At 35.4% G+C, this 27,422-nt stretch overlaps 2 protein-coding genes across 6 annotated transcripts in view; one reads left to right on the top strand and one right to left on the bottom strand.

The window, feature by feature from the left end:
- The window catches only part of LOC101894352 (protein outspread), a 363,760-nt gene that overhangs the window by 89,914 nt on the left and 246,424 nt on the right, over nt 1-27,422 (bottom strand). For all 5 annotated transcript variants that reach the window (XM_059130108.1, XM_059130112.1, XM_059130110.1 and 2 more), the window contains one exon: nt 5,144-5,209. In XM_059130108.1, coding sequence (XP_058986091.1) covers nt 5,144-5,209 — 66 coding nt within the window. The remainder of the gene's footprint in view (nt 1-5,143; nt 5,210-27,422) is intronic.
- LOC101900680 (alcohol dehydrogenase-related 31 kDa protein) lies at nt 16,589-19,325 on the top strand. Its single transcript, XM_005186209.4, has 3 exons — nt 16,589-16,749; nt 16,807-17,214; nt 18,913-19,325. The coding sequence occupies exons 1-3, from the start codon at nt 16,657-16,659 to the stop codon at nt 19,204-19,206; spliced, it is 795 nt and encodes a 264-aa protein (XP_005186266.1). The 5' UTR covers nt 16,589-16,656; the 3' UTR covers nt 19,207-19,325.

Genomic DNA, 27,422 nt, shown 5'->3' with positions numbered 1-27,422 from the left:
CGGCTTGCAAAGGGACACCACCAGAGGTATTTGTCAGAGCCACAAATTCTAAACATCGTGGAATTTTATTTAAGAGCCATCAGAACTAAATATAATATAGTTTTTTTTCCAGAACTATCAGAGCTATAATCGTGAATTTTTAATGGACCGACAATCGGGCATAATTAAGAATTTTTTCAAGGATCGTCAGGGCCTTGGTATATTTAAAGGCAACGACAGAAGTAATATCGTGGATTTTTTAATGGATCATACTAAGAGCTTTAGTCATGGAGTTTATAAAGATTTGTGATCTGCGATATCTTCTTTCGACGCCATTTGTTACCCTCATATCAAATTCTACATTTCCGGCTCTATCCGTTTGTAGAAAATCAATTTTACTATAGTTTGTACCCTTTAGTACTTTTCGTAACCTTAAAGTAGAAGTATCAAAAATATGCCGCATCTCATTCCCCTATTTAAAAACGTCTCTCCATGCTAATTTCAAAGTTCTATATTTTTTGGAACGACAATTAGTGAAGTTGTACGATTTTTAACCTTTTTAGAATTTTGAAATACAAAATTTCCAAATTTTCTCTTTATCACTCACCCAAGATTGATCCTCATACAAAATTTTGTTTCTTACTCTTCAGATAGCCCAAGACCAATGTGCTTTCAAAGCCCTCATAAAAAAGTTGTACCATTTTATAGTTTTAGTTCATTTCGTACACTTAAAGTACGAATTCCCATAATTGCCCCATGATGACATTATCGTTTACCTACGAATATGACTCCTTTAAAAATCCACGATTGAAAAAAATTACGATTTTTAACAGTCACTTAAAAAATCACGATTATAGCTCTGAAATCTGTTCCAATGCAAAATTTCAACGTTGTAGCTCTTCACAATCGCCGAATAACAATGTGGTACCAGTTTGTACCCTTGAGTATAGCTTTTGTTTGTAGGGAAAGAATTTCCAAACTCCTAACTTATTTGAACCAAGAGTGACCTCCTTCAAGCTAAATATCAAAGTTCTAGCTTTGCTTAATTGTCCCTATTTGTATTTTGAAAGAACGAATCCATAAAATCCCAAGAGTGACTCCCGTGCAAAATGTCAATGCTTTAGTTCTTATCAATTACTCAAGAACAATGTTGATTGATTTTGTACCTATTTCTTGTACTTTTTAGTACTTCTCGTAGCCTTACATTGCGATGTAACCAATAATAGCATATGTCTTACTTGAGGGTCAATATTTCAAAGTTCTATCTCGCTCGATAACAATTTTGTACCATTTTATACTTTTGCAGAAATTTTCTAGATTCTAGGTTCAGCTGTTTCCTTCGACGTAGATGACACGTTTTGGTAGTGGCATGCCTCAAAATTATATCGATGTCTAGGCCTAAGAGCAATTGCGTGATACATGTGACAATTATTTACGGACATGGGGACAACCCCTTTTTAGAATTCATCGATAAGTTATATTACCCTGAAATCACGAAGAAGGATTTTGCTTTTTATATTAGTTTGGTGGATGTCAAGGAAGTGCTTCCGCGCCAAAGGTCTCTTTGTCATATAATGGGGTTTCTAACCCATTTTAGTCCGCCTTATTAACATGCCAATCATTGCTATATCAACGATAATGGGGAATATAAGTTATTCCGCTTTGGATTTTTTAAAGAATCCATTATTTTAAAACTAGAGATAATACAGAAGGTAGCTTATGGCTCCCAAACTTTTGCTGGGTTACAATCCAATTTCTCGAACTGCGTGTTAAAATTAAGCCAACTTTTGTTCAGTGTTTAAATTCCATCCAAAGTTCCCATTGTATCCTTCTTGAACATGTGATCTAAAAATATTATCCAAAGCCCATTAAAGCTTATTTTATTATAAACCATTATCGTTAAAAATATATTTTCTTACCATAAATTTCCCATCATTAAATGGCTCTGTGTGTGTTTATGTGTCAAATGTCATTACAATTTTCATTAACTATGTCTAGACTTATTTTATAATAAATTTTAATTTATTTGTCATGAAAAAAAAAACTGAGGTTGTTTGGGTTCGGGGTTCGGGTAAGAACATTATCAATTTAATTTTATGGTTATGGCAAAAACGAAGGAGAAGTAACACCACAGAGACGACATTAATAAATTGATGAAGAGATGCAGTGACATGCAAACTCAAACACACACACACAAATGTGACACAAGAAACACGTTATATTTGCACAATGCATTAATGGGAGAGGATTGCGGGGTAGGTATGCATTATGAGGGATAAATATTCTCACGCAGAAAAAAAAAATCAAGTTAAAATTAGGAAATGTTGGGTTGACATGGGATGCCGGTATCATCTAAATATATAACAGTGTTGTGAAATAATTGAATGATAATCAGACGAAACTGCTGAAGCTAGAAATTTTGCACAAGGGTCAGCAATCGTACTAAAAGGGTACGAAAAGTACTAACAATTAAATACTTTGTATTTGGCAAACTAAACAAGCTAGAAATTTGGATTGAGAGTCACTGATGAGTGTAGGATGGATGCGCCAAAGGTTTTTTGGAAATTCGGACTATAAGGCTACGAAAAGTCTAAAGTGATACTTAACTCCTAAAATAGTATCATTTCATTAAATTTTAAAATTTGGTATGAGAATCATGGTTGGCAAAGTAAGTTCGATGTATGAACGTAGTTCTGAAAATGTACTAAGTGCTCGAACTGCACTATATGGTACTAAATTTGGCTTAAAGTTAATTCTAATAGCATGTAGGGATGAAGCTGGAATTTTGAAAATTTTTATTTAAGATCCCTGTTGGTGGTAAGTTTGTGAAAAAGAGGTGGTTGGGAAATGTATGTGATATTCGGACTATAAGGTTAAGAAAAGATCTAAAATGGTACTAAATTTCTGAAATTGTACCATTTGGTATTCTCTGATAGATAGAGTTAAACTCTTAAAATTTGGCATGAGAATCAAGGTTGGCAAAGGAAGTTGGATTTTTGAAGGTGGTTTTAAAATTGTGAACTATATGTTCAAACTGTACTAAATAGTACTACATTTGGAAAACTTTGGTATAATGGTGAACGGATGAAGCAGGAATTTTGAACTTTTATATTTAGCCTATTTTTATTAGTAGGCTAAACATTGGAGGTGGTTTCGGAAATGTGTAGTATAATTGTACGTAAAGTACTGAATGGTACCATATTTGGTATTTTGTGAAAGGATGGAGATGAAATTTGATATTTAGATTACTGTTAGTATCTATGTTTGATATTTGGCGGTAAGTTGGAAATGCACCTCATATTTGTACGAAAAATACAAAATGGTACGAAATATGGTATTGGTTAAGGGATAGAGCTGGAATCCTCACTCCTGGTATTGTGGATGTTGTTTTGGATGTTCGTACCATAAATGTACTAAAGGGTACTAAATTTGGTAATACAGGAAATTAAAGGGCTGAAATCCTCAAATTTGATATTGGGGTCGCTGCAGGTATCTGGAATTGAGATTTGGATGTCGTTTTGGAAATGCGTACAATAATTGTACGTAAAGTATTAAATTTGGTATTGGGTGAAGGAATATAGGTGAAATCCTGAAATTTGATGTAAATGTCACTTTCAATGGCTGTGGTTCAGAGATGAAAAAAACTGCAACCAACTTCAGACTGTTGTAATTTCTAAGTAACTCGTCCGACAGCTGTTAAAATTATTCCAGTGACAGCTCATTATATTATTTACAATCATACAAAAGCATTTTGGTGAGAATTGTCCAGAAAAAAATTATTCGTGATGGAATTCACGCGCGATAGTGTGATTTGTTTATATTTGGCTGGAAAACCACAAGTGGCTATCGTTAGAGCACTCCAGCATTTAAATGTGAATAAATCTTTTGTGTCTCGTACCATTGCTCGTTACGGTGATACTGGTGGCGTAGCCCGACGTCAAATAAGTGGACGGAAGAGAACAGCAAAATCAGCAGAAATGGTTTGAAAAGTAGAGAAGCGACTTGATCGAAACCCTCGTAGCGTGGCCGAAAAATGTCTCCAGAGCTGAATATATCGAAATATTCCTTCGGCAAATATCGAAAAATGAGTTCGGGGTAAAGCCATTGAAATTGCAAAAAGTGCAAGAACTTACACCGCAATAGAAAGAAAATAGACTCGAAAGAGCTAAAGAGTTCCTTCGCTTGGCCAAAAGTGGTGAACTGGCGAATTTGGTTTTCTCCGGTGAGAAAACATTCGTTGTCCAGCAGTTTGTATATAAACAAAACAAAAATTATCGCGTTTACTTGCGAAAGAGTTCAGCTGAAAATGCGCTCCAGAACTCAAGCGCCGGCCATAGTGAAGTTGTGGGCCGCCATAACAGTCGATGGTCGATCTCCGCTCGTATTAATCGACCGTGGCATCAGAATAAATGCCGAATATTATCGCGAAAATATTCTGGAGGGTGTATTAAAGCCTTGGGGGCAGACATTCCAACAGGATTCAGCACCATCGGACTCAGCACGCATCACCCAAGAATGGTTACAAAATGTGGTTCCTTACTTCATTCCCAGCGCACAATGGCCACCAAAATCTAGTGGACTATTGTGTCGGGAGTATTTTGGAAAGCAAGGTTGGCAATAAAAAATACCAAAGTGTCGATCACCTCAAGCAAGCGCTTCGCCGGGAATGAGCCAAAATATCGCAGAGCAACATTCGGGCAGCGTGTGACGATTTCATTGGTCGTTTGAAGGCCTTAATTCGTACCGAAGGTGACCAATACGAACAAATCTAGAGTTATGCGAAAATTTGATGCTACTTCCGACATTTTTTTGCTTTCATTCAATAAAATTTAAAGAAAATGTAAAAATTATGGCATTTGACTTTGTAGCAGTTTTTTATCTCACCCTGTATATATTTGAAACGAGGACTTGGATAATTTTTGTGGTTGTGGATTTATGGGTCGTGGAGTGGTACTCCACTCCCCCTCTTCTATAAATTACTGCCGAATTGCCGTTTTATATTACTCTCCTTATTACAGAGATAATGATATGTTTTGACTTAGATATATATTCATTGCTCCAATGGTCTATAGAATTCTAATTCACCTGATTTATAAGTTATGAATAGCATTAAAACCCAATTAATATGATCAATAAAACGTAATATTTTAAAATGTCTACTTACATGTTCATCCACAGAATATGTGAGTTCACCATCATCATAGAGAACGAACCACCTTCTTTGCCATCTCTGCAAAAAAGAAAAAAAAACATAAAAATAGAAAATGAGGAAATAAATTCTAATTGAAAAAAGAACTTATAAAGAAAACAATGACAATGGCGTTTATTTATAAAAAAGGGCTAAGTCATCAACTGAAAAATAAAATTAAAATGTATAAACAATTGTGACAAAATATTACAGATGACAAATAAACGGCACTTGTATGTATGTTAAATGCAGCTATAAATTGGGTCATATAGAATGCAGACACCACACACACAACATACGCATTCATTAATTTTAATGTCATGCCAGTCATGCCAATGCCAGTCAAACAGCCTTTCCTGTCGGTTTGAGATTATTCTTTTTATTATTGTTATTATTTTTTTAAGAGGCGTCAGACTTGATTCTGTGTAATTTTTACAACAGCTGGCTGTATGTTGCAGTTTATGTTGATATTTTCATCAAGTGTGTTCTTTTGATATGTTCTTTGAAATTGTACAAAATGCAACGATTAAATTTTAAATCACACAATTAAAATGACAATCTGTTCTTCGGAAGAATGATAAACATACATATAAACATTCATAAGTTTAACAAATTAAAAAATAAGAACTAAGACAGTGTGCCAGAGAAAAACTGGGATTGCCAAGAGATTAAGACTAAAGATGAGATCATACATGAAGTTAGAGGTATATGTTAAGTGATTTTTTCCACGATGATCTGTAGCGTATTTATACCCTCAGCCATATGGCTACAGAATTTGATACGGTCAAAACGTGCCTAGTCGAAATAACGGTTTAGGTCTCTTGAACCAAATCCGTTTCAGAACATTTGGAGTCGATCTAGCGATGTCCGTCCGTCCGTCTGTCTGGCTAGTGCGCACGATAACTCTCGAAAGTAGTATCCAATTGGATCCAAACTTGGTACATCGTAATACTTTTGTAAAACTTGGATAGAGTTCGGAGATGGGTCATATCGGTCTACTCCTTCTGGTACTTCCCCCACAAAATGTCGAAATTTTTTGAAAATATATATTTTTTGCACAGAAAGAGTAAGGATAATCCGATTTTTCTCCAACTTAGCATATCCTAATATGTGCGTCAGTGCTAGATCAGGTGTGAAAATGGACAATATCAGTCTACTCCATCAAGTACCTCCTCCATAAATGATCAACTCTCATAAAATGTGATGTAAGAGTCGGATTTACTTCAAATTTCACACATCCCAATATTTATATTAACCCAAGGACTGGTATTAAGATGGGCAAAATCGCTCCACTCCTTCTGGTACCTCGCCCACAAATAGTCGAAAATTTAAATAATTACAACTCTTATAAAAAAAATTTGAAACTCCTAATATTTGCGTCAGTGCTAAGTCAGGTGTAAAAATGGACAATATCGGTTAACTCCTTCTAGTACCTCACCCACAAATGGTCAAAATTTTAAATAATTACAACTCTTATAAAATGTAATGTAAGAGTCCGATTGTCTTCAAATTTCACACATCCCAATATTTATATTAACCCAAGTTCTGGTGTAAAGATGGAATATATCGGTTCACTCCTTCTGGTATCTCTCCCACAAACAATATTTCCATTAATACAAGATCTGTTATAAAGATAATAGAGATCGGACCATTTCTTTTGCTGCTTGCCACACATAGGGTTCAGATTTTTGAAAAACATAACGCTCAAAGAAAGCGAAATAAGCATCCAAGTCTCTTCAAATTTCACACATACAAACATTTTTGCTAACACAAGATCTGTTGTGAAGATGATAGATATCTGCGAACCCCTTCTGGTACCTCACCCACAAAGGGATAAATGTCTCTCATCCAGAATCCTGAGAGGAATATGGAATTTATGATTTCCCATAAATTAGATATAAATGTTCGATATTCTTATATATTCATAATAATATTTATATCATATTTATTTAGGTCCGATATGAAATGGAAAATATTGACCCATTCTTTCAAACGCCACTCCATAGAGGGTCAAGAGTTCATAACAGAAGTCAAAATATTTTAAAATAATCGAACATTTGCTGTGGGTATACATCTGTCGGCAAAACCGACCGATACTATTTTACTTGTTATATAGCCTACTTTCAGTCGTTCCTAAACATTTTTTGATCTAAAAAACGAATTGTAAATAATTTTTAATATGTTCTACTACTGGGAAGGAAATTAAAATTTTTCAAAAAAAATCCGCTTAAATGAAAACCGTTATATGGGATCTATACGAATACGGGTACCTGCATAAGTAATTTTCTCATAGGCTTTGGTATCGATTCCGTATTTTAAATACGAAATCCGAAACAATTCAGTTGAATAATGTCGCTATCATCATCCAAATACCGAATAAAGGTAGATGTGGACAAGCTAATGGCATGGGTTATAGTGCCCATTACGAACTTCAAATACCAAATTTGAAACAATTCCCGTGAATAATGTCGCTAAAATCATCAAAATACTGAATATCGGGAGGTATCGTTATATGGGTTCTATATAAAGATGTGGATCTGCACACGTAACTTTTTGTCATAGACTGTAGTACCCATTAAAAATACGAATTTTTAAACAATTCCGGTCTATAATGTCTCATATATAAAGGCGTGGGCCTGTATATATCATTTGTCCATTAAGATATTTAAAAGCGATCTTATATATATAGCGTCGGTAAAATCATCAAAATACAAAATATAGGGAGATACCATTATATGGGAGATATACGAAAAGGTGGACCGATACGGTCCATTAACCTAACTTGCCTAATGGCAAAATGCACATATGTGCAAAATTTTAGACTACAGCTTTTTGAGGAGTTACAAACGTTAATATACCCTCCTTTCAAAGGTGAGAGTATAAAAATTACAGGGTAATTCTAGCAGATTATGAAAGTAGAGAAAGTAGAGATGTGACATTTTACAGCGCAAAGTACACTTAATGGAGAGAGAAGTTACCCTATTTTTTCACATTTTTTTTTTTAAATTTTCGGACAAAGGGATTTTTTAGTTCTTTTTTAAAAATATGTTTAAAAATCCATTAAAAGAAGATAGTAGCGGGACAAAATGTTTACAAAATTATTTGTCACAATATTTTACTATGGGTCCTAGAAGAGGTCATAAGTATAAAACTTATCTAAACGCCAGGAATATCCTAATCATTGGTAAAGTTTTCTCGGTTCAAGCTCAATTCCGTTCTCACTTGTTGTAATTTCCCATATAATTCACCTTCGCCTTCTGTATGTAATTAATTCCCTGACGTTTGATTGATTATTGGTTTTTTGTTGTTTCGACATTTTTATTTTCAAATAAACACAAGGCGTCACTTGATGTATTCTTGTTTTCGTTTCTCTACATAACTGACATTTGACATTTCATTGCCAATTAAATACGAACGCGATAAATTCATTTATATAATTTTCAAGTACAGACGTCACAATAGAAAGACCGCCGGCATCGGTATTTTTTTTTTTATTGAAATTGCAGCCAGATGTTGAGGCAAGGTGTAATTAAATTAGTTAACATGCAATGATGGCGTTGATGCGATATTTGTAAGGTTTCTTTTGAGACATAACAAATAATTTCTCTCGTTCGATTTCTTTACACCTACATAGACTTTTTTCGGCACTTAATCTGTTTTGGCAATTTGGAGTCATAAACAAAATTATCCTATTTTTTGACAATATTAAAGGAAATTGCTATGATTTTTCTTTTCACCAGCAATTTAGCATAAAGTTTGGGTATTTTATTCAAAGAGATACACATAAAGATAATACTTTTTTGACAGAGTCGTAGCCAAAGGGAGGGGGATGAGAGGTGTATTTTACTTCCTCAATTTCGGAAAAGTATTCCATATATAGAGCCAAGGCAAAGGAGACCCATAAAAGGAAAACTTTTTCCTCCATAGCCGTAGCCAAAGGGAGGGGGATGAGGGGTGCAAGTTTTTTATTAAAATTAGGAAACCATTTTCCACAATTTTAGATATATAGACTCTTTAAAGAATTTTTTTTGTAGGCAAGAGCTTGGAATGAGGGTCACCTTTAATTATTCTAAGAAATTTTTCGTTTGCTTAATTCGCCTCATCGTAGCCAAAGGTAGAGGGATGAGAGGTGTATTTTCGTCTTCAATTTAGGAAAAATATTCTTTTTTTTTTGAAATATAGAGTCAAGGCAAAAAGAGACACCCATTAAAGGAAAACTTTTTTCTCCGTAGACAAAAGGAGGGGGATGAGGGGTGCATATTTTTTGTTATTAAAATTAGGAAACCATTTTCCACTATTTTAGAAATATAGACTCTGTAAAGAATTTTTTTTGTAGGCAAGGGCTTGGTATGAGGGTCACTTTTAATTATTTGAAGAAATTTTTCATTTTCTTTATTCGCCTCATCAAATCTTAATTCCAAGTACCGTACGGCTAGCCACCACTCTGAGATACTTTTTGAGCCTACTACCAGCCCACATTCCACCACCACCACCTTTTGCATAGATTCGACCCGAGAGCTGGTATAAAGTGGAAGTAAAAAACCTCACTTTAATTTGTGTACCAATAACGTAAATTATGCAAATTTTTATTATTGTATCCTCTCCTTCCGCTCATCCAACAATACCACACCACATATACGAAGAATGCCTTCAAACCGGGCTAAAAATAAAAAAAAAAACAGCTACAGATGCAAAAATTGTGATATATGCAGATTAGCTTCAGTGCAAACCAGAGGGGAAAATCACAAAATAATTGCCTGCACATATCGCTTTAAAGGTGGTCTGAATTTTCCTTTTTTTGTTGTTTTTGGTTATTTATGAATATTTATGGCTATATCTTTGCCGGTATAAAGATAATTTAACAAAACAACATTACCAGCAACTCAAAGGCGATAAGACCAACGCCTTATACTCTTCTCATTTTCGCAGTTATGATTTTGAAAAAAAAAAAAAATAATCAGTGGATTTAAGTGGTAGATCAAAGGTAGCGAGTGCGAGTAACAGTGGGGGAAATTCAAATAGGATCAGGGCGTTTTATGCTGGCATTTAAAAAATAATGAAAAAATACATTACCAGATAGACAAAAAAATAATGAGTGAACTGTGCAAATTCAACTCCAATATTCTAAGCAGTAAGGGATAGTCGAAAATCGGGCTCAGCCGACTATTTGATACCCAACACCACTATGCATATTTAGTAGAGCTCCCGTAACAAAAGAATTTATTTGGAAAATATCGTATCATAAATGTTGATAGGCTTTAGAAGAGCAGTTACAGTTTGGTTTCAGAGGGAACTAATATATGGGAGGCAAATCGATTTTCACTGAATTTAACGGAGACATTTTAATCTGAAACTGAAATCGGATTAAGGATACATGTGGGAGCTATATCCAAATATTAGCCGATCAGAATCAAATTTGGCAAAGGTATTTCCGAGCTCTATAAAACATTTGGTTCCAAGTATCATTGTTGTCGAATGCATATTAGAAATGTAAGAGACTTAAACGCCAAATCGGATGAAACATTTACAGGGTGAGAAGAAAAAACTGCAATCAACTTCAAACTGCTGTGATTTCTAAGCCACTCGTCCGACAGCTGTTAAAATTATTCCAGTGACAGCTCATTATATTGTTTACAAGCGTACAAAAGCATTTTGGTGAGAATTTTCCAGAAAAAAAGTTATTCTTGATGGAATTTTAAGCGTGATAGTTTGATTTCTTTATATTTGGCTGGAAAACCATAAGTGACTATCGTTAGAGCACTCCAGCATATAAATGTGTATAAATCTTTTGTGTCTCGTACCATCGCTCTTTACCGTGATACTGGTAGCATAGCCCGACATCAAGGAAGTGGACGGAAGAAAACGGAAACTTCAGCAGAAATGGTTCGAATAGTAAAGAAGCGAGTTGGGTGAAACCCGCGTCGCAGTGGCCGAAAAATGGCTCGTGAGCTGAACATATTGCAATATTCCATTCGGCAATTATTGAAAAATGAGCTCTGGGTAAAGCTATTGAAATTCCAAAAAGTGCAAGAACTTACACCGCAACAGAAAGAAAATAGACTCAAAAGAGCTAAAGAGTTGCTTCGCTTGGCGGAAAGTGGTGAACTGTCGAATTTGGTTTACTCCGATGAGAAAACATTCGTTGTCTAGCAGTTTGTAAACAAACAAAATGATCGTGTTCATATGCCAAAGAGGTCAGCTGAAATTGTGCACCTTCGGCTGGCTACCAGAACTCAAGCGTCGGCCATGATGATGATGTGGGCCGCCATAACAGCCGATGGTCGCTCTCCGCTCGTATTAATCGACCAGAATAAATGCCGAATATTATCTCGAAAATATTCTGGAGGGTGTATTAAAGCCTTGGACACGCAAACATTTTGGCCGCAGACCTTGGACATTCCAACAGGACTCAGCACCATCGCACTCAGCATGCGCCACCTAAGAATGGTTACAAAATAAGGGTTTTCGCTTCATTTCCAGCGTACAATGGCCACCAAAATCTCCGGATACGCATCCGTTGGACTATTAGTTTGGAGTATTTTGGAAAGCAAGGTTGGCACTGAAAAATACTAAGTGTCGATCACATCAAGCAAGCGCTTCACTGGGAATGGGCCGAAATACCAGAGCAATATTCGAGCAGCGTGTGACAGTTTCATTGGCCGTTTGAAGGCCATAATTCGTGCCAAAGGTGACCAATTCGAACAAATCTAAACCTATTCTAAAATTTGCTGCTATTTCCGACATTTTTTGCTTTTATTCAATAAAATTTAAAAAAAAAGAAAGTGTAAAAATTATGGCGTTTGGACTTTGTTGCAGTTTTTTTATCTCACCCTGTATATATATAGACTATTGACGCCTTCTCATACCTATAGTAGAATTTTATGATAAATAATTTTGTAGAATATTTTGACTTGCTGTGATCCCATTTAAAGGGAGTTTTTATTCATATTTAAACATAGCACCTAAAACACCTCTCTGAGACTCCATTGAGGGTTTAAAATTTCGAACAGAATATTCCTTTTTCTCTCCAATATTGTCGAAGACATTCTATTCCAAGGAATCGTAATCCAAAAATGTCCAAAAGTGTGGAATTGGGGGGGAGGTTGACTTTTTGCTTCGATTATTTTGCAATGTAAAATTTAAAAAACCCCGATACACAAGTCTCCTTTTTCAGCACTACTTTTATAAATTGCTGAATTTTTCTCGCTTCCTGACTTTTAGGTATGTTCTGGAGTTTTGGTATGTTCCAAGACCTATAGTTAACTTTTCCTGAAATACAATTTCGTAAAATATGTTGAACGGATACGATCATGGAGTTTTTCAAAGTTTTTTTTTTTTTTGTAAAGAAATTATCAAAAATTCCTCATTAATGGCTAGATAAAGATATATATAAGATTAATAACCAACTTCTCTAGATGCATTTTTCTCTCTTATAATATCTATATAGATGTATGTATGTTTTGTATTCCAGGAAGCAAACTTTTTGAGTAACACATTTGTTATGTCTCATCTACCCATAGTATTATGTTTAGTTGGGCTTTAATATGAGCACTTATATCGTTAATCTCAAAATAAAGCAAAACCACAGAAAAAATAAATTTCTATAAAAAACAAATTCGTAATCTGTACGGAACCTCTCCCCCCTCCCCTTTCTCTCATGTATGTAGGTACATAAAACTCATTTAGAGCGTTTAAATTACAAAATTTTATAATATGAAATATTATAAAGCTCATAATAAATAAAGTAACAAGTTAGAAAGCTCTTGTGGCGGACGTTCCGGAAAGAGTGGACCCCAACAAAGACATAAAACTATAAAGACTGGACAAATGCATATGGGCTTTAATTTTTCCATCTGGTAATAGATGAGAGGCGACATAACAGATATGCATTGGAAATTTTAGAAAAATATGTTATTCTGATATTTCCGAAAAATGGCGGAAATACGAAAAAAATATCAGGTATGATAGACATGCTCTCAAAAATCTTTTCCTGAGCATTTCCTTGTACATTGAATCGATAAAATCAACACCAACCCTTAAAAAGAGTCAGCTCTGTTAAATTATAACATAATGCTATGTCACGATATCGTGACATAACATTTTTTTCCACAACCAACGCCATCTATCGAAGAAAATTAACAATGTAATGTCCCATCTTATTATATTATATGTCTTTGACCCCAAGTATGAACAAAATCGGGGAATCATTTCGCATTTCATTGCGAGTACTATTGGCGGAAGAATTAACAGAAGGAAAGGACCGATATTTCTGTAGTTTAGTTGAGTCTGATACAAACAATATATGGTCTGTAGTTTAAATTAAATCGAATATCCCTTCGATTTCACTGAAATACAAGAAGATTTAAAAAAAAAATATTGATTGTGGGGCAGGTGCCAGAAGGACTGTATCAAATGTTATATACCTTCTGTATCTGCCACACACTGAAGGTCTTAAAATGTTTGAAAATTGGTGCTAGCGTCATATGTCAAAACCAGTAAAAAATACCGGAAATTGTAAATATTTCTACTAATTGGTTGGGACTTTAAAAATAGCTAAAATTGACCGACCAATATTTATAGTTTTTCATAAGAACCTCAAGTTAAGCAATTTATGTGGGAAATTTGGAGTAAAACCTTCAAAATTGTGACTATCACTTGGCAATGCGTTATTGGGCCAATACTTACAAGTGGATTTAAAATAGTGGAATTTAAAATATTCTGCAGGCAGGGTTGGTGTCATATGAGAACCTATAATCCCAAACCTACAAATACTTAAAATTGGGATATACCATTATTTGGGAGCAACTTACAAATAACTGTTCATTTAGTTGTAACTTGTGCCAAAAGTAGGGAGTCTCGTCATGTGAAATCCATATTCAAAATTGAATTGTTGTATTCCATTTTTAATTCTAAATATCTCAGTAAGGTAAGTACTAACCAGTAAGGAAAGGTCGAAAGGTCACTATACGTATTTAATATAGATCCCGTAACAAAAAAGGTTATTTTGGGAATTTTGGGAAATTTTCACCAAAATATAGAGCACTTACTTTTAGGCTGTATTCAGTCGAAAGTGCCAAAATGCAGTCCATTTAGGCTGATATAAGCCATTTGATGCACAAAAAACTTGAATCGGATATATCTGAACCGATTTTGACGACCTTTTAAACACTTATTTCTGAACTGTATCAGTTATATGGTAACAAAGATTATTGTTGTGATATACAGGGTTGCCCATATTCGACGGACCCATGTTTTTTTTTTTTTTTTAAATCAAAGAAAAAAATAAAAATTTGGCGGTTGGCAATGTTAATCATTTAATTTGTTCCAAGTTGATTTGTTTACATCAATTTTTGAATATGATATCTCTCAAATGGCCGCCTCTGGCGTTGGCGTTGGCGTTCATCGGACATGATAATTTTGTTCCAAAATTGCTCGTCATCTTCGGCCATTTCGATGACTCTTTGGGCCCATTCCAATCGACGAGGCTTGTCCGCAAGCAATATTCTTTGCGTCAATTGAATTCTGTACGGGAACAAATGCAAATCTATGCGAATAATCCGTTGTAAAGTGGACCGAGCCATGCCCAACTGCTGAGAACGGCGTTTTTGGGATGTTCTTGGGGATCTCTCAACACTGGCTTGTACGGCAGCGATATTCTCGGCCGATCGCCTTGGTCGACTTTTATATGGCCTATCAGGTTTAGAAAGATCCTTACCAGTCGAAAATTTTTCGTATAAACGCTTAACGGTGTTCTTAAAAGGCGCACTTCTCACATTTTTTAATGTTTTAAAAGCACGTTGAGTTTTCACAATTGACTTCTTCTGTTGAATGTAAATTTCAACTATTTCGCGTTGCGTGTATTAATTCATGGACTGACGCTTCGAACGCGGTATGTCATTAAGCGATGTGACATATCTGTCAAAAGTTATGACGTTGCCAGATGGGTCCGTCGAATATGGGCAACCCTGTATGGTAACAAAGATTATTGTTACGCATATGAGGGACTAAAAACCCCAAATCGCATGAAACAAATATATGGGAGCTATAGCTATATCTGTATCGATTTCCATCAAATTTGAAGTACTCGTTAGTTTATTTGGCCTGATGTTAGCCATTTGATGCACAATAAACCTGATATCGGATAAATATATATATGGGAACTACATCCTAATCTGATCCGATATCGATAAATTTGACAGATATATTTTTGAGCTCCATAAATTATTTGGTATCAAATATCATTCTTGTGGAGTACATATTTCTCATGTGAGGAACTTAAAACTCTGAATCGGATGAAATATATACATGGCAGTTATAACTATATCTAAACCGATTTTCACCAAATTTGAAGTAGGATAAATTCAGTCGGAAATACCAAAATTCAGGTCATTTGGATTGATATTGGCCATTTGGTGTACAATTCACCCCGAATCGGTTGAACATATATATTTGGGAGCTATATCTAAGTTTGAACCGATTGCCACAAATTAGCGTATAGGGTTTGTCCTTGGGCCAAACAAATATTGTTTTTATCAATAGACCTGCATTTTGTTCACAAAAAAACATGACAGACGAACTGACATGCATAAATCGACTTAGAAAGTGATTATTCGAAGATCCTCAAAAGTAACTATGGGTCTATCTCGCTTCCGCTTCCTCTTTCTAGATTTTACCAGACAAATACCTATGCAGATTTGATTTTTATGAACTTATGGAAGCTATAATTTTTGTGACCAATACGTTTTGAACTGAACGATAAAATTAAAATGCATTTTTTGGTTGTTCAATATTGTCGGATAAAGATTTTACCATTGACTTTTTTATCGATATGAATTGTCGGAGATTTTCTTAATTTAATTTTATGAATGTGAAGTATTTTCAATAATTATATATTTAAAAACACTGCACTAGAGAGACAGAGACACCTCGAAGTGGTGTGATGGATTTTGAGAGAGTTTGTCGAACAAGTAGTGGCATAGCGGGGAACAATAATGTAATTTTTTAAGATCAGCAACCGTATTTACCCCGAAAATTCTAAGAAACTGATCTGCTTTTATATCAACTTTCATATTTTGTCACTAAAAAAATGCCGATTTTTTTGTTTATATATGTGAAAATACTTCCAGAAATCCGTTGCTTATCAGGTCCCAAAAGAATTGATAAATTTAATAAATTTTCAATGTCAATACACGTGACCCTAAGAATAAGAAATACAAAAAACTTAAATCAAAGAGTCATAAATAAATTTTAATAATTTTATTAAAACTTGCATCATAGCTGGCTATCTAACAAAGTTAAATAGGTAAAAAGATATGCAGCAATTAGCTTATCTGCCCATAAAACTGGAGATAAGCCAACCAACTTTCTATGGCTAGCGAATACTGTTCCCAAACCCTGCAAGAACGATTAGTTTGTAAAATTAAATCACAGCTACCGGTTCATAATAAGAGAAAGATATTAAGTTAGAAAAAATATAGTTGCAGATTAAAATGGATTTGGAAGGTAAACATGTGGTGTATGTGGCCGATTGTGGTGGAATTGCCTATGAGACATGCAAGGTGTTGGTGACCAAGAAAATTGCGGTAATGTGAACTCCACAAAATCCTGAATGGAAATTACAAAATTTCATATTTTTCTAGAAATTGGCAATTTTACACAGCGTGGAAAATCCCCAGGCCATTGCCCAGCTGCAGGCCCTCAATCCAAAGACACAAATTTTCTTTTGGAAATTTGACTTCACCATGACGCGCATGGATATGCAGCGTTACTTTGAGGATGTTATGATGCAAATGGATTACATTGATATTTTGGTAAATGGTTCTACGCTGTGTAAAGAACAGGATGTGGAGGCCACGATCAATGTCAACTTGACCGCACCCATTAACATTATCAGTTGTGCCATGTCGTATATGGATAAAAATAAAGATGCCGGACGTGGAGGTATGATTGTAAATGTTAGCTCGGTTACGGGATTGGATCCATCGCCGGTCTTTTGTGTTTATAGTGCAGCGAAATTTGGAGTCATTGGTTTTACGCGGAGTTTGGCGGTGAGTAGGAAAAATACGTTACGTAGTGGAAGAGATTAGAGAAAAATCAACAGAAAAACTAAAGCAAACACTGTTCCGAAAAACGACGAATTCATGAGAGATCTGAGGTCTTCTTATTCAATTTATAGAAGGTCTGAAGCTTCTCTATAATCTAAAGAAAACCTGAAGGTCCTCTATAACCTACAGAAAACCTGAAGGTCTTCAATTGACCATAGAAGACCGGAAGTTCCTCAATCGGCCATAGAAGACGCGAAGGTCCTCTATTGGTCACAGAAGACCTGATGGTCTTTTACTGGCCATAGAAGGCCTGTAGGTCCTCTATAACCAAGAGAACACCTGAAGGTCCTCCATAATCAAGAGAAGAGGATCTTATAACCAATAGAAATCTTGAAGGTCCTATATAACCTATAGAAGACCTGAAAGCCCTCTATAACCTATAGAAGACCTGAAAGTCCTCATTAAACTATGGCAGATCTGAAAGTCCTCTTTAACCTATAGAAGAATTGAAGGCCCTCTATAACCTATAGAAGAATTGAAGGTCCTCCATATCCTATAGAAGACCTGAAGGTCCTCCATAACCTATAGAAGACCTGAAGGTCCGCTATAACCTATAGATTACCTGAAGTTCCTCTATAACCTATGGAAGACCTGTAGGACCTCTAGGTCTTCTATACCTCTAGGTCTTCTATACCTCTAGAAGACCTCTAGGTCTTCTATAACCTATAGAAGACCTCTAGGTTATCTATAACCTATAGAAGACCTCTAGGTCTTCTATAACCTATAGAAGACCTCTAGGTCTTCTATAACCTATAGAAGACCTCTAGGTCTTCTATAACCTGTAGGTCTTCTATAACCTATAGAAGACTTGTAGGTCCTCTACAGCCTATAGAAGACCTGTAGGTCCTCTATAACCTATAGAAGACCTGAAGGTCCTCTATAATCTATAGAAGACCTGAAGGTCCTCTATTGACTAGAGAAGACCGTCAGGTCCTTTAAGAACTATAGAAAACCTTCAGGTCCTCTATGGGCAATAGAAGACCTTCAGGTCCTATATGAATTATAGAAGACCTTAAGGTCCTCTATGGACTATAGAAGACCTTCAGGTCCTCTATGGACTATAGAAGATCTTCAGTTTCTCTATGGATTATAGAAGACCTTCAGGTCTTCTATTGACTATAGAAGACCTTCAGGTCCTCTATGAACTATAGAAGACCTTCAGGTCCTCTATGGGCAATAGAAGACCTACAGATCCTCTATGGGCTATAGAAAACCTCCAGATCCTCTATGGGCTATAGAAGACCTTCCCTTTCAGGTCCCTGAAGGTCTTCTCTGGTCTAGAGAAAGACTGAAGGACCTCTCTGGTCTAGAGAAAGACTAAAGGACCTTTATGGGCTATAGAGAACATAATAGTGTTAACAATTTTTCATTTCTATTTCTCGCATCCTCCATTTTCATTACCATATTTAGCTTGTATCTCTTGTGTGTTAGTGTGTGTGTGTTTTACTGTCAGATTACTATCAAACATAATTTCTAATCTTATATGGCAGTTTCAATGTCCATTGGCTCATCGCATCTCACCACACCACAGCACAGCACTATATGTCTCTTCTTTGCCTATCTCCATCCTATCCATCTATGTACCTTTCTAACTTATATTCTGTCGCGTTTTTTTTCTATTATTTTCTTTTTCTCTTTCAGCATCCCATCTATTATGAGAAAACCGGTGTGGCTGTTATGGCCATTTGTTGTGGTCCTACCAAGACATTTGTACGGCATACGATGAAAGCATTTTTGGAATATGGTCAAGAGTATGTGGATAAATTAAAAGGGGCACCGTGTCAAGAAACCGCAGTGTGTGCACGCAATATAGTGCGGGCCATAGAAATGGGTTCAAATGGACAAATATGGTTGGATAATGGACGTTTGGATATTGTTAAACCGCAGCTCTATTGGAAAATGTCCGATGAGCTTGTGGAATATATGGAGCGTTAAAGAGGGAGCAAGGCATTTTTTTTTCAAAGCAAAAAAAGGAAATATGAAAATTGTTGCAATGTCTTGTGTGCTTGTGCGGAGGTCAATAAACTTGGAAAACCTCAAATGTATTTATTTTATGTCGTGGCTGTTTTATTTTGTTATTATGTCAAGCATATGTCTCAGAATTTCTTTTCCCCACATTTTCCTCGAAATATTACAGAATTTCCCCATTACAGAAGCAAAAGCCAAAAAGAACACTGAGTACAACAACCGCATTTCGTGTGCTGCGAGCGAAATCACTTAAAAATAAACTTTTGGCATACATTCAAGTAAATAGTTTCGGTTTCTTCTTTTGCATCGTTTTTTTCGTTTGGAAAATTGTTGCGGTTCTTAGGCCTGGCAAGAGATGCCATGAGTTATGTATTTTCCTACTTTTCGGTCGTCGCCATCGTTTGTTGATTTTCTTTTCGGCTTTTTCGGTGTTTGCCACTAATTTTTGTTCAGCGGGGGGCTCCCGCCATTGACGGTGTGGGTAAATACAAGTGCGGCTGGCTGCCATCATCATCACGCCAGCCAATTGCACTCGTATATTAGGAAATGCAATTAAGCCATTCTATGGCTTAAACATGCCGCACAATTTGGCGTTGCAAAACAAAAAATGGGGGAACACACTTTTTCCCGGGAAAATTGCCAAACGTGTGTCACCGTTTGGTTATTTTGAATTTCAATGGGGGAGAAAATACGCTATAAAACATAAATAGATTTTAAAGGGGTCTTTAACCCATAAAGACTGTACCATAACTGCAAATTTTTAAGAATATTTCACAAAATCTCAGACGGGACTATATCCGCAATGAAATTTGATCTAGAATAATACTTCCTTTGATACTTTCCCTAAAAGATTAGGTTTAAGGGGAGATTTTGACTTGAGTGGAATCGTGTTATGAAAATCCAAGATTCGCGATTGGTCCTTTCAAATATTTTATATTTGAAATATATTTTTAAAAAGTCAAAAAAAAAAAAAAAAAAAAAATTAAAAAGTCCACGATTTACCCTTTCAAAATATTTTTAAAAAGTCAACTATTTACCCTATCAAAATACTTTTTAGAAGGCCCTTTCTAAATATTTTTTTTAAAAAGTCCATGATTGACCCTTTCAAAATATATATATTTTTTTAAAAGTCCACGATTGACCCTTTCGAAATATATTTTTAAGCCCGATTTACCCTTTCAAAATATTTTTAAAAAGTCCACGATTGACCCTTTCAAAATATTTTTAAAAAGTCCACGATTGACCCTTTCAAAATATTTTTAAAAAATCCACGATTGACCCTTTTTAAATACTTTTAAAAAGTCCACGATTGGCCCTTTCGAAATATTTTTCAAAAGTCCAATATTTTTTCAAAAAGTCCACAATTGAACCTTTCATAATATTTTTTTTAAAGTACACGATTCACCCTTTCAAAATGTTTTTAAAAAGTCCACGATTGGGCCTATCGAAATATTTTTTAGAGTCCACAATTGACCGTTTCCAAATATTTTTAGAAAAAAATATCTTCATCTTCTTTTCAAAATATATCTGCAAAAATTATTTCTGAAATTTCGCTGACTGTTGGTTTAATGGTCAATCGGCCCTTTAAAAATACTACAGTTTATACTGGGTGAGATGAAAAAACTGCAACCAACTTCAGACTGCTGTCATTTTTAAGCCACTCCTCCGATAGCTGTTAAAATTATTCCAGTGACAGCTCATTATATTGTTTACAAGCGTACAAAAGCAAGTTGGTGAGAATTTTCCAGAAAAAAAGTTATTCGTGATGGAACTCAAGCGTGATAGTGTAATTTTTTTATGTTTGACTGGAAAACCATAAGTGGCTATCGTTAGAGCACTTCAGCATTTAAATGTGAATAAATCTTTTGTGTCTCGTACCATCGCTCGTTACCGTGAAACGGGTACCGTAGTCCGACATCAAGGAAGTGGACGGAAGAAAACAGCAACATCAGCAGAAAGGGTTCGAAAAGTAAAGAAACGACTTGATCGGAATCCGCGCCCCAGTGGCCGAAAAATGACTTGTGAGCTGAACATATCGCAATATTTCTTTCGGCAAATATTGAAAAATGAGCTCGGGGTAAAGCCATTGAAATTTCAAAAAGTGCAAGAACTTACACCGCAACAGAAAGAAAATAGACTCCAAAGAGCTAAAGAGTTGCTTCGCTTGGCCGAAAGTGGTGAAGTGTCGAATTTGATTTTCTCCGATGAGAAAACATTCGTTGTCCAACAGTTTATAAACTAAACAAAATGATCGTGTTTACTTGCCGAAGAAGTCAGCTGAAAATGTGCACCTTCAGTTGGCCACCATAACTCAAGCGCCGGCCATGGTGATGGTGTAGGCCGCCATAACAGCCGATGGTCGCTCTCCGCTCGTATTAATAGACCGTGGCATCAAAATAAATGCCGAATATTATCGCGAAAATATTCTGGAGGGTGTATTGAAATCTTGGACACGCAAACATTTTGGCCGCAGAACTTGGACATTCCAACAGGACTCAGCACCCTCCCACTCAAACAACAAAATACAAAATGAGGTTCCTCGCTTCATTTCCAGCGCCTAATGGCCACCAAAATCTGCGGATACCAATCTGTTGGACTATTGTGTCTGGAGTATGGCACTAAAAAATACCAAAGTGTCGATCACGCAAGATCAAGCAAGCGCTTCGCCGGGAATGGGCCAAAATATCGCAGAGCAACATTCGGGCAGCGTGTGACGGTTACATTGGCCGTGTGAAAGCCATAATTCGTGTCAAAGGTGATCAATTCGAACCAATCTAAACTTATTCTAAGATTTGATGCTATTTCCGACATTTTTGCTTTCATTAAATAAAATTAAAAAAATAATTGAAAAATAATGACTTTGTTGCAGTTTTTTATCTCACCCTGTATATGGCTTTTACTTCGAACAATTCGGAGTAATTCGGAGATATCCTTTATTGGTTGAAAAATCGCCTGAGTCCTGGGCTTACACAGGTTCGCAGTTTCCGACGGTATTTCTCGGCTTTTGAGCTGTTTGATAGACACTGCGCTCAAACGGCTCGAACAATTCGGAGTTTAAATGCCCTCCCTTCGAATACGAAATTTAAAACAATTTCGGTGAATTGTGTCGCTAAAATTATCATTTTTTTAATCCTACCATTCTTAGTCTTTATGTTCTTATAATTCCTTCAAAAAAAAGGAATTTTACAAAATTTCCGATTCGTAATCTCATACTTCTCAATAAATCTAAGACAATTGTTTGTTTTATGGTAATTTTTCAACTATCGTTTGTCGGTCCATATAATACCGATTTTTTATAAGTGCTTCTAAAGCCCATAACCCATGATTTCCCGTTACCGCTATCATTCATTGTTCAAAATCTCTCCATTGGGTGCCATGTTGGCGGAACAAAAACTCCGAATCTTAAATTAAGCGAACAGCCAACATTTTGCACCATCATAGCTACAACATTTAATTAATCACTCCAGAAAAAGCCAACATCGGGGTACCGATGTATGAGGGCCATACGAAGTCCTAGACTTGCATAGACAATTTTCAGGCTGTAGTACCCATTACGAACTTCGAATACGAAATTTGAAACAATTCCGGTGAATTGTATCGCTAAAATTATCAATTTTTTTAATTCTACCATTCTTAGTCTTTATGTTCTTATAATTCCTTCTAAAAAGTAATTTTACAAAATTACCGATTCGTATTCTCAACAAATCTAAGACAATTGTTTGTTTTATGGTAGATTTTTCAACTGTTATTTGTCGGTCCATATAATCCCGATTATTTATAAGTGCTTCTAAAGCCCATAACCCATGATTTCCCGTTACCGCTATCATCCATTGTTCAAAATCTCTCCATATGGTGCCAAGTTAGCGGAACAAAAAATCCGAATCTTAAATTAAGCGAACAGCCAACATTTTGCACCATCATATCTGCAACATTTAATTAATCACTGCAGAAAAAGCCAAACCTCCCCATCTTTCTCTCTCTCTGTAATATTAATGATTGGAAAAAGATGAATGCCTACGGTGGAATTCCTGGGCCACTACCACCGATGCCAACCATTAAATTAGAAAAAAGAGCCACACTCAGGCGTATATTGAAAAATGTGGACAAATAAGTTCGGGCCGGACTGAGGCGGACAGGCGGACGATCGGACGGAACAACAAATGAATTCTCTATTACTATTCGGTTATATTGACAATGGATCATCGTGTTATTGCGGCACTTCTAGCCACACGCTGATGGCCATCAATGTACAAATATGTATTTTGTTTCTGAACGCGTTGCGGCAAATAACAACAACTCATCGAACAAGAGTGTTGCTGGCATGTTGTTGTTGTTGTGTGGTTAACCGCTTACCGCATTTTGTTGCATGTATCCGTACAACTTGAATGGCGACAATAACAAAACACCGTCGACAACGAAGCGGGGCGAAAAAAAAAAACATAAAAATGAAAAATAATCTTTGACAATTGCACGGTTCACCTAACAGTGACTAATCGATTTTTATTTATATTTTCTAACAACATTCCGATTGCCGCTGGAGGAAAATTTCCTGTGATTACTCTCCACTTTTTGCAAAGAAATTATTTTTCGTTTGGTGACCAAAGCCGTATAAGAGAAGTGTGAAGGATATGATTTGAAATAAAGGGGATTTAAAAAACCTTCAATAATTTTAAGAGGAGCACAGAACTGTAGTCGTGATTATTTGAAGAACTATTAAAGTAATATTCGAGAATTTTGAAGAATATTTTTGAAGATCTATAAATGTGCTTTTATCAGAATATTTTTGAAGGACTAACACGTCCTTAAAAACTTACGATGATAGTTTTTAAGGACGTTTTTTGAAGAACATTTTTTAAAAGACAATCGGACATTTTTTGTTGTACTATGTATCCAATAATCGAATTTATTTAAGAAATAATTTCTAACTAATACAGAGATCATAATCCTTGATTTTTAAATGAAAATTTAAAAAAGGAACATCATGGATTTTTTAAAAATAATTTTTAGTCGTCAATTTTTGAGAATATTTCCAGAGACCCAAATTAAGATTTTTAAGAATATTTTGAAAGGAATTGTTACAAATATTTTTGAAAGAGTTTTAAAACTAGTACGAGCGGCTAATCTTGGATTTTTAATAATATTTTTTGAAGTATTACTAGAGTTCATCTTCGTAAATTTTAAAAAACATATATAAATTAATAACAGAGCCCATAGTCGTAAATATTTAGGAATATTTGGCTTGGAGTTTAAAGAATAATAGACTTGGATTTTTGTAAAAAATGATTGACTGTCAGGGTTTTTTTTTATTTTTTTTTTCTCTTTTTTATGATTTTTTTGTTGATCGTGGATTTTTAAAATTCTTTTTTGAGGGACTGTCAGACCAATATTCTGAAGTTTTTTAAATAAAAATGAATTTAATTCGTTATTTATTTTTTTAATTTATTTTTTAACAACATGTGGATATAAGAAAAGTATTTTCATTTATTTTGGGCGACTTTAGGTCAAGAAATCCACCGCTAATGGTGGATTTTTGATATGAGAAATTTGAATTTTTTTTTTGTAATATAGAACAAATAATAAATCCAATTGTCCCGAATTTATTAAGAACTATGAGAATCGCTGAAATTAAAAATTCGACTACAATTAGTTGATATTTAAAGGGGCTTCCATATCATTGATCGATAATTTTTTGAGAGTTATTAGACCGATAATAAGAATATTTAAGAACATTCAATGAAGAACAATCGGACTAAAAGTCTCTGTTTTTAAGGACTATAAGAACAAACATAGTCGATTTTTTAAAATATGTTTCTGAGGACTATAGGAGTCTAATTCATTCACTGAACTTTTGTCACAGATCGAAGAACAATTACGAATCTAGTTCATAGTTTCATTCGATAATATGATGAGGATGTCCTCTGCGAAAAGTAATAACATAACTGTTATAGACCCTAGGTCTCTTAGGACCAAAACCGCTTCAGGACATTTGGAGTCGATCAAGCGATGTCCGTCCGTCTGTCTGGTTGGTGCGCACGTAAACTCTCGAAGGGAGTATCCGATTTGGTCCAAACATGGTACATCGTAATATTATTATCAAACTTAGATTAAGTTCGGAGATGGGCGATATCAGTCCACTCCGAAAATTGACAATTCACTCCATCAAGTACCTCCCCCACAAAGGATCAAAATTTTTCAATAATTATAACTCTTATATAATGTAAAAAAAGACTCCGATTGTCTTCAAATTACACTCATCACTCATATTTTTATTAACCCAAGGTCTGCTGTGAAGATGGGATATATCGGTCCTCTCCTTCTGGTACCTCCCCCACAAAGGGTCAAAATTTTGAATAGCCATGAAACTTAGAAAACGCGAAATTAAAATCCTAATCATTCAGACTTGGCAAATCTCAATGTTTCTATCAACACAAGATCTGCTATAAAGATGGTAGAAATCGGACAAGTCCTTCTGGCACCTCTCCCACAAAGGGTCAATGTTTTGTATAGCCAAAACGACTATAAAATCGGAAATAAGCATCCGGTTCTCTTCATATTTCACACAACCCATTACTTTTGGTAATACAAGATCTACTGTGAAGATGGGATATATCGGTCCACTCCTTCTGGTACCTCCCCAACAAAGGGTCAAAATTTTGAATAGCCATGAAGCTTAGAAAACGCGAAATTAAAATCTGATACCATTCAAACTTGGCAAATCTATTCTATCAACACAAGATCTGTTATAAAGATCGTTGAAATCGGACAAGTCCTTTTATCACCTCTCCCACAAAGGGTCAAAGTTCCCACTATTTCTACTAACACAATATCTGCTTTGAAGATGGGACATATTGGTCCACTCCTTTTGGTGCCTCCTCCACAAAGAGTCCAAATTTTGAATATTCATGAAGCTTATAAAGCGAGAAATTAATATCCGATTCCTTTCAGACTTGGCACATCTCAATATTTCTATCAACATAATATCTCCTATAAAAATGGACGATATCGGACCATTCCTTCTGGTACTTCCACCACAGAAGGTCAACGTTTTGAATAACCAAAGCGATTATAAACTTGAAAATAAGCATCCAACACTCTTCTAATATCACACATACAAATATTTTTGCTAACACAAGATCTGTTGTGAAAATGATGTATATCTGCGAACCCCTTCTGGTATCTCACACACACTTTTATCTGTCATAACTTGCGAAAAAAGTCAGCGATTCTTTAAAATTTGCTATATCTAAATATTACTCTCCACCAGAAAACTGAGATGAAAATGCATATAAATATGAAATTATATAGATTGGGAGTATTACCCCATGATGTTTTGAAATAATATCGTGAATTTCCGCAAACTCCCTAATCTAATATGCATCAGACTTTGCACAAGGATCCACGATCGGATCTTATTTGGATTACATTGCTCAGCCGCTTATATAAATATCTCATCTTGACATCCATGGTTAGCTGAACACATATTTATCTTAATTCAAGTCTTTATTTTTTCACTTTCTACAATGCTAAGTACCCTACGAACTTCCACAGGAAAGGATCACAACCTCAATAAAATTTAGCTCAATTACAGCCCAGTTTTCAACAATTCTCCACAAAAATGGGATCTATATTCACCCACTTCAGGCCATACCTTGGCATTAGAATACATTTTCCCTCTCACACACACGCACACAAATTAAAATCTCCTGCTCAAAATTTGCTTTTCTCCTTCTCGCTGCATTCTACATTGAGCCCAGAAAACATGTGCCATATATGAGACAACGCAGGAACACAGAAAAACCAATGTGTAACAGCCGCCAACCAGTCAGTCATGTTACAGAATCAGGAAGTAATTTTTGATGATGTATACTACTACACCATCAACAACATCATACATCTTGTATCTGTTTGTCTGTTCATTCCTTCGGTTGTTCCGACATTGAATTTATCTACGGTTGTATATCAGTGTAGTACTAGAAGTTGAGCTTTGTAGTGGGACAAAAAAAAAGTATTTCATCTCGTTCCAGATCTTTTGTTTTTTACGCAATGCATTGTGCTCGACATTTTATGAGGCACACACAATTGCACTGAGGTTAGTTGGCAGAGAAGTTGGATGGTTGCTTGGTTCACTGGTTGGCTGACTATCTGTCGTATTTGATTGAGAAGTAGATGGTTCTAAAAAAAAC

Source organism: Musca domestica, unplaced genomic scaffold (assembly GCF_030504385.1).
Source record: "Musca domestica strain aabys unplaced genomic scaffold, Musca_domestica.polishedcontigs.V.1.1 7, whole genome shotgun sequence".
In the NCBI taxonomy this organism is placed as follows: Eukaryota; Metazoa; Arthropoda; class Insecta; order Diptera; family Muscidae; genus Musca; species Musca domestica.
Note: the sequence above shows the minus strand (reverse complement) of the source record. Positions and strands in the feature narration are given on the sequence as shown.

Bases quoted from the DNA above. Each gene is read 5' to 3' on its own strand.
- LOC101900680 (XM_005186209.4), top strand. From the start codon at position 16,657: ATGGATTTGGAAGGTAAACATGTGGTGTATGTGGCCGATTGTGGTGGA. The intron at 16,750-16,806 runs GTAATGTGAACT...ATATTTTTCTAG, and splicing joins TGGTGACCAAGAAAATTGCG to AAATTGGCAATTTTACACAG. The intron at 17,215-18,912 runs GTGAGTAGGAAA...TTTCTCTTTCAG, and splicing joins GTTTTACGCGGAGTTTGGCG to CATCCCATCTATTATGAGAA.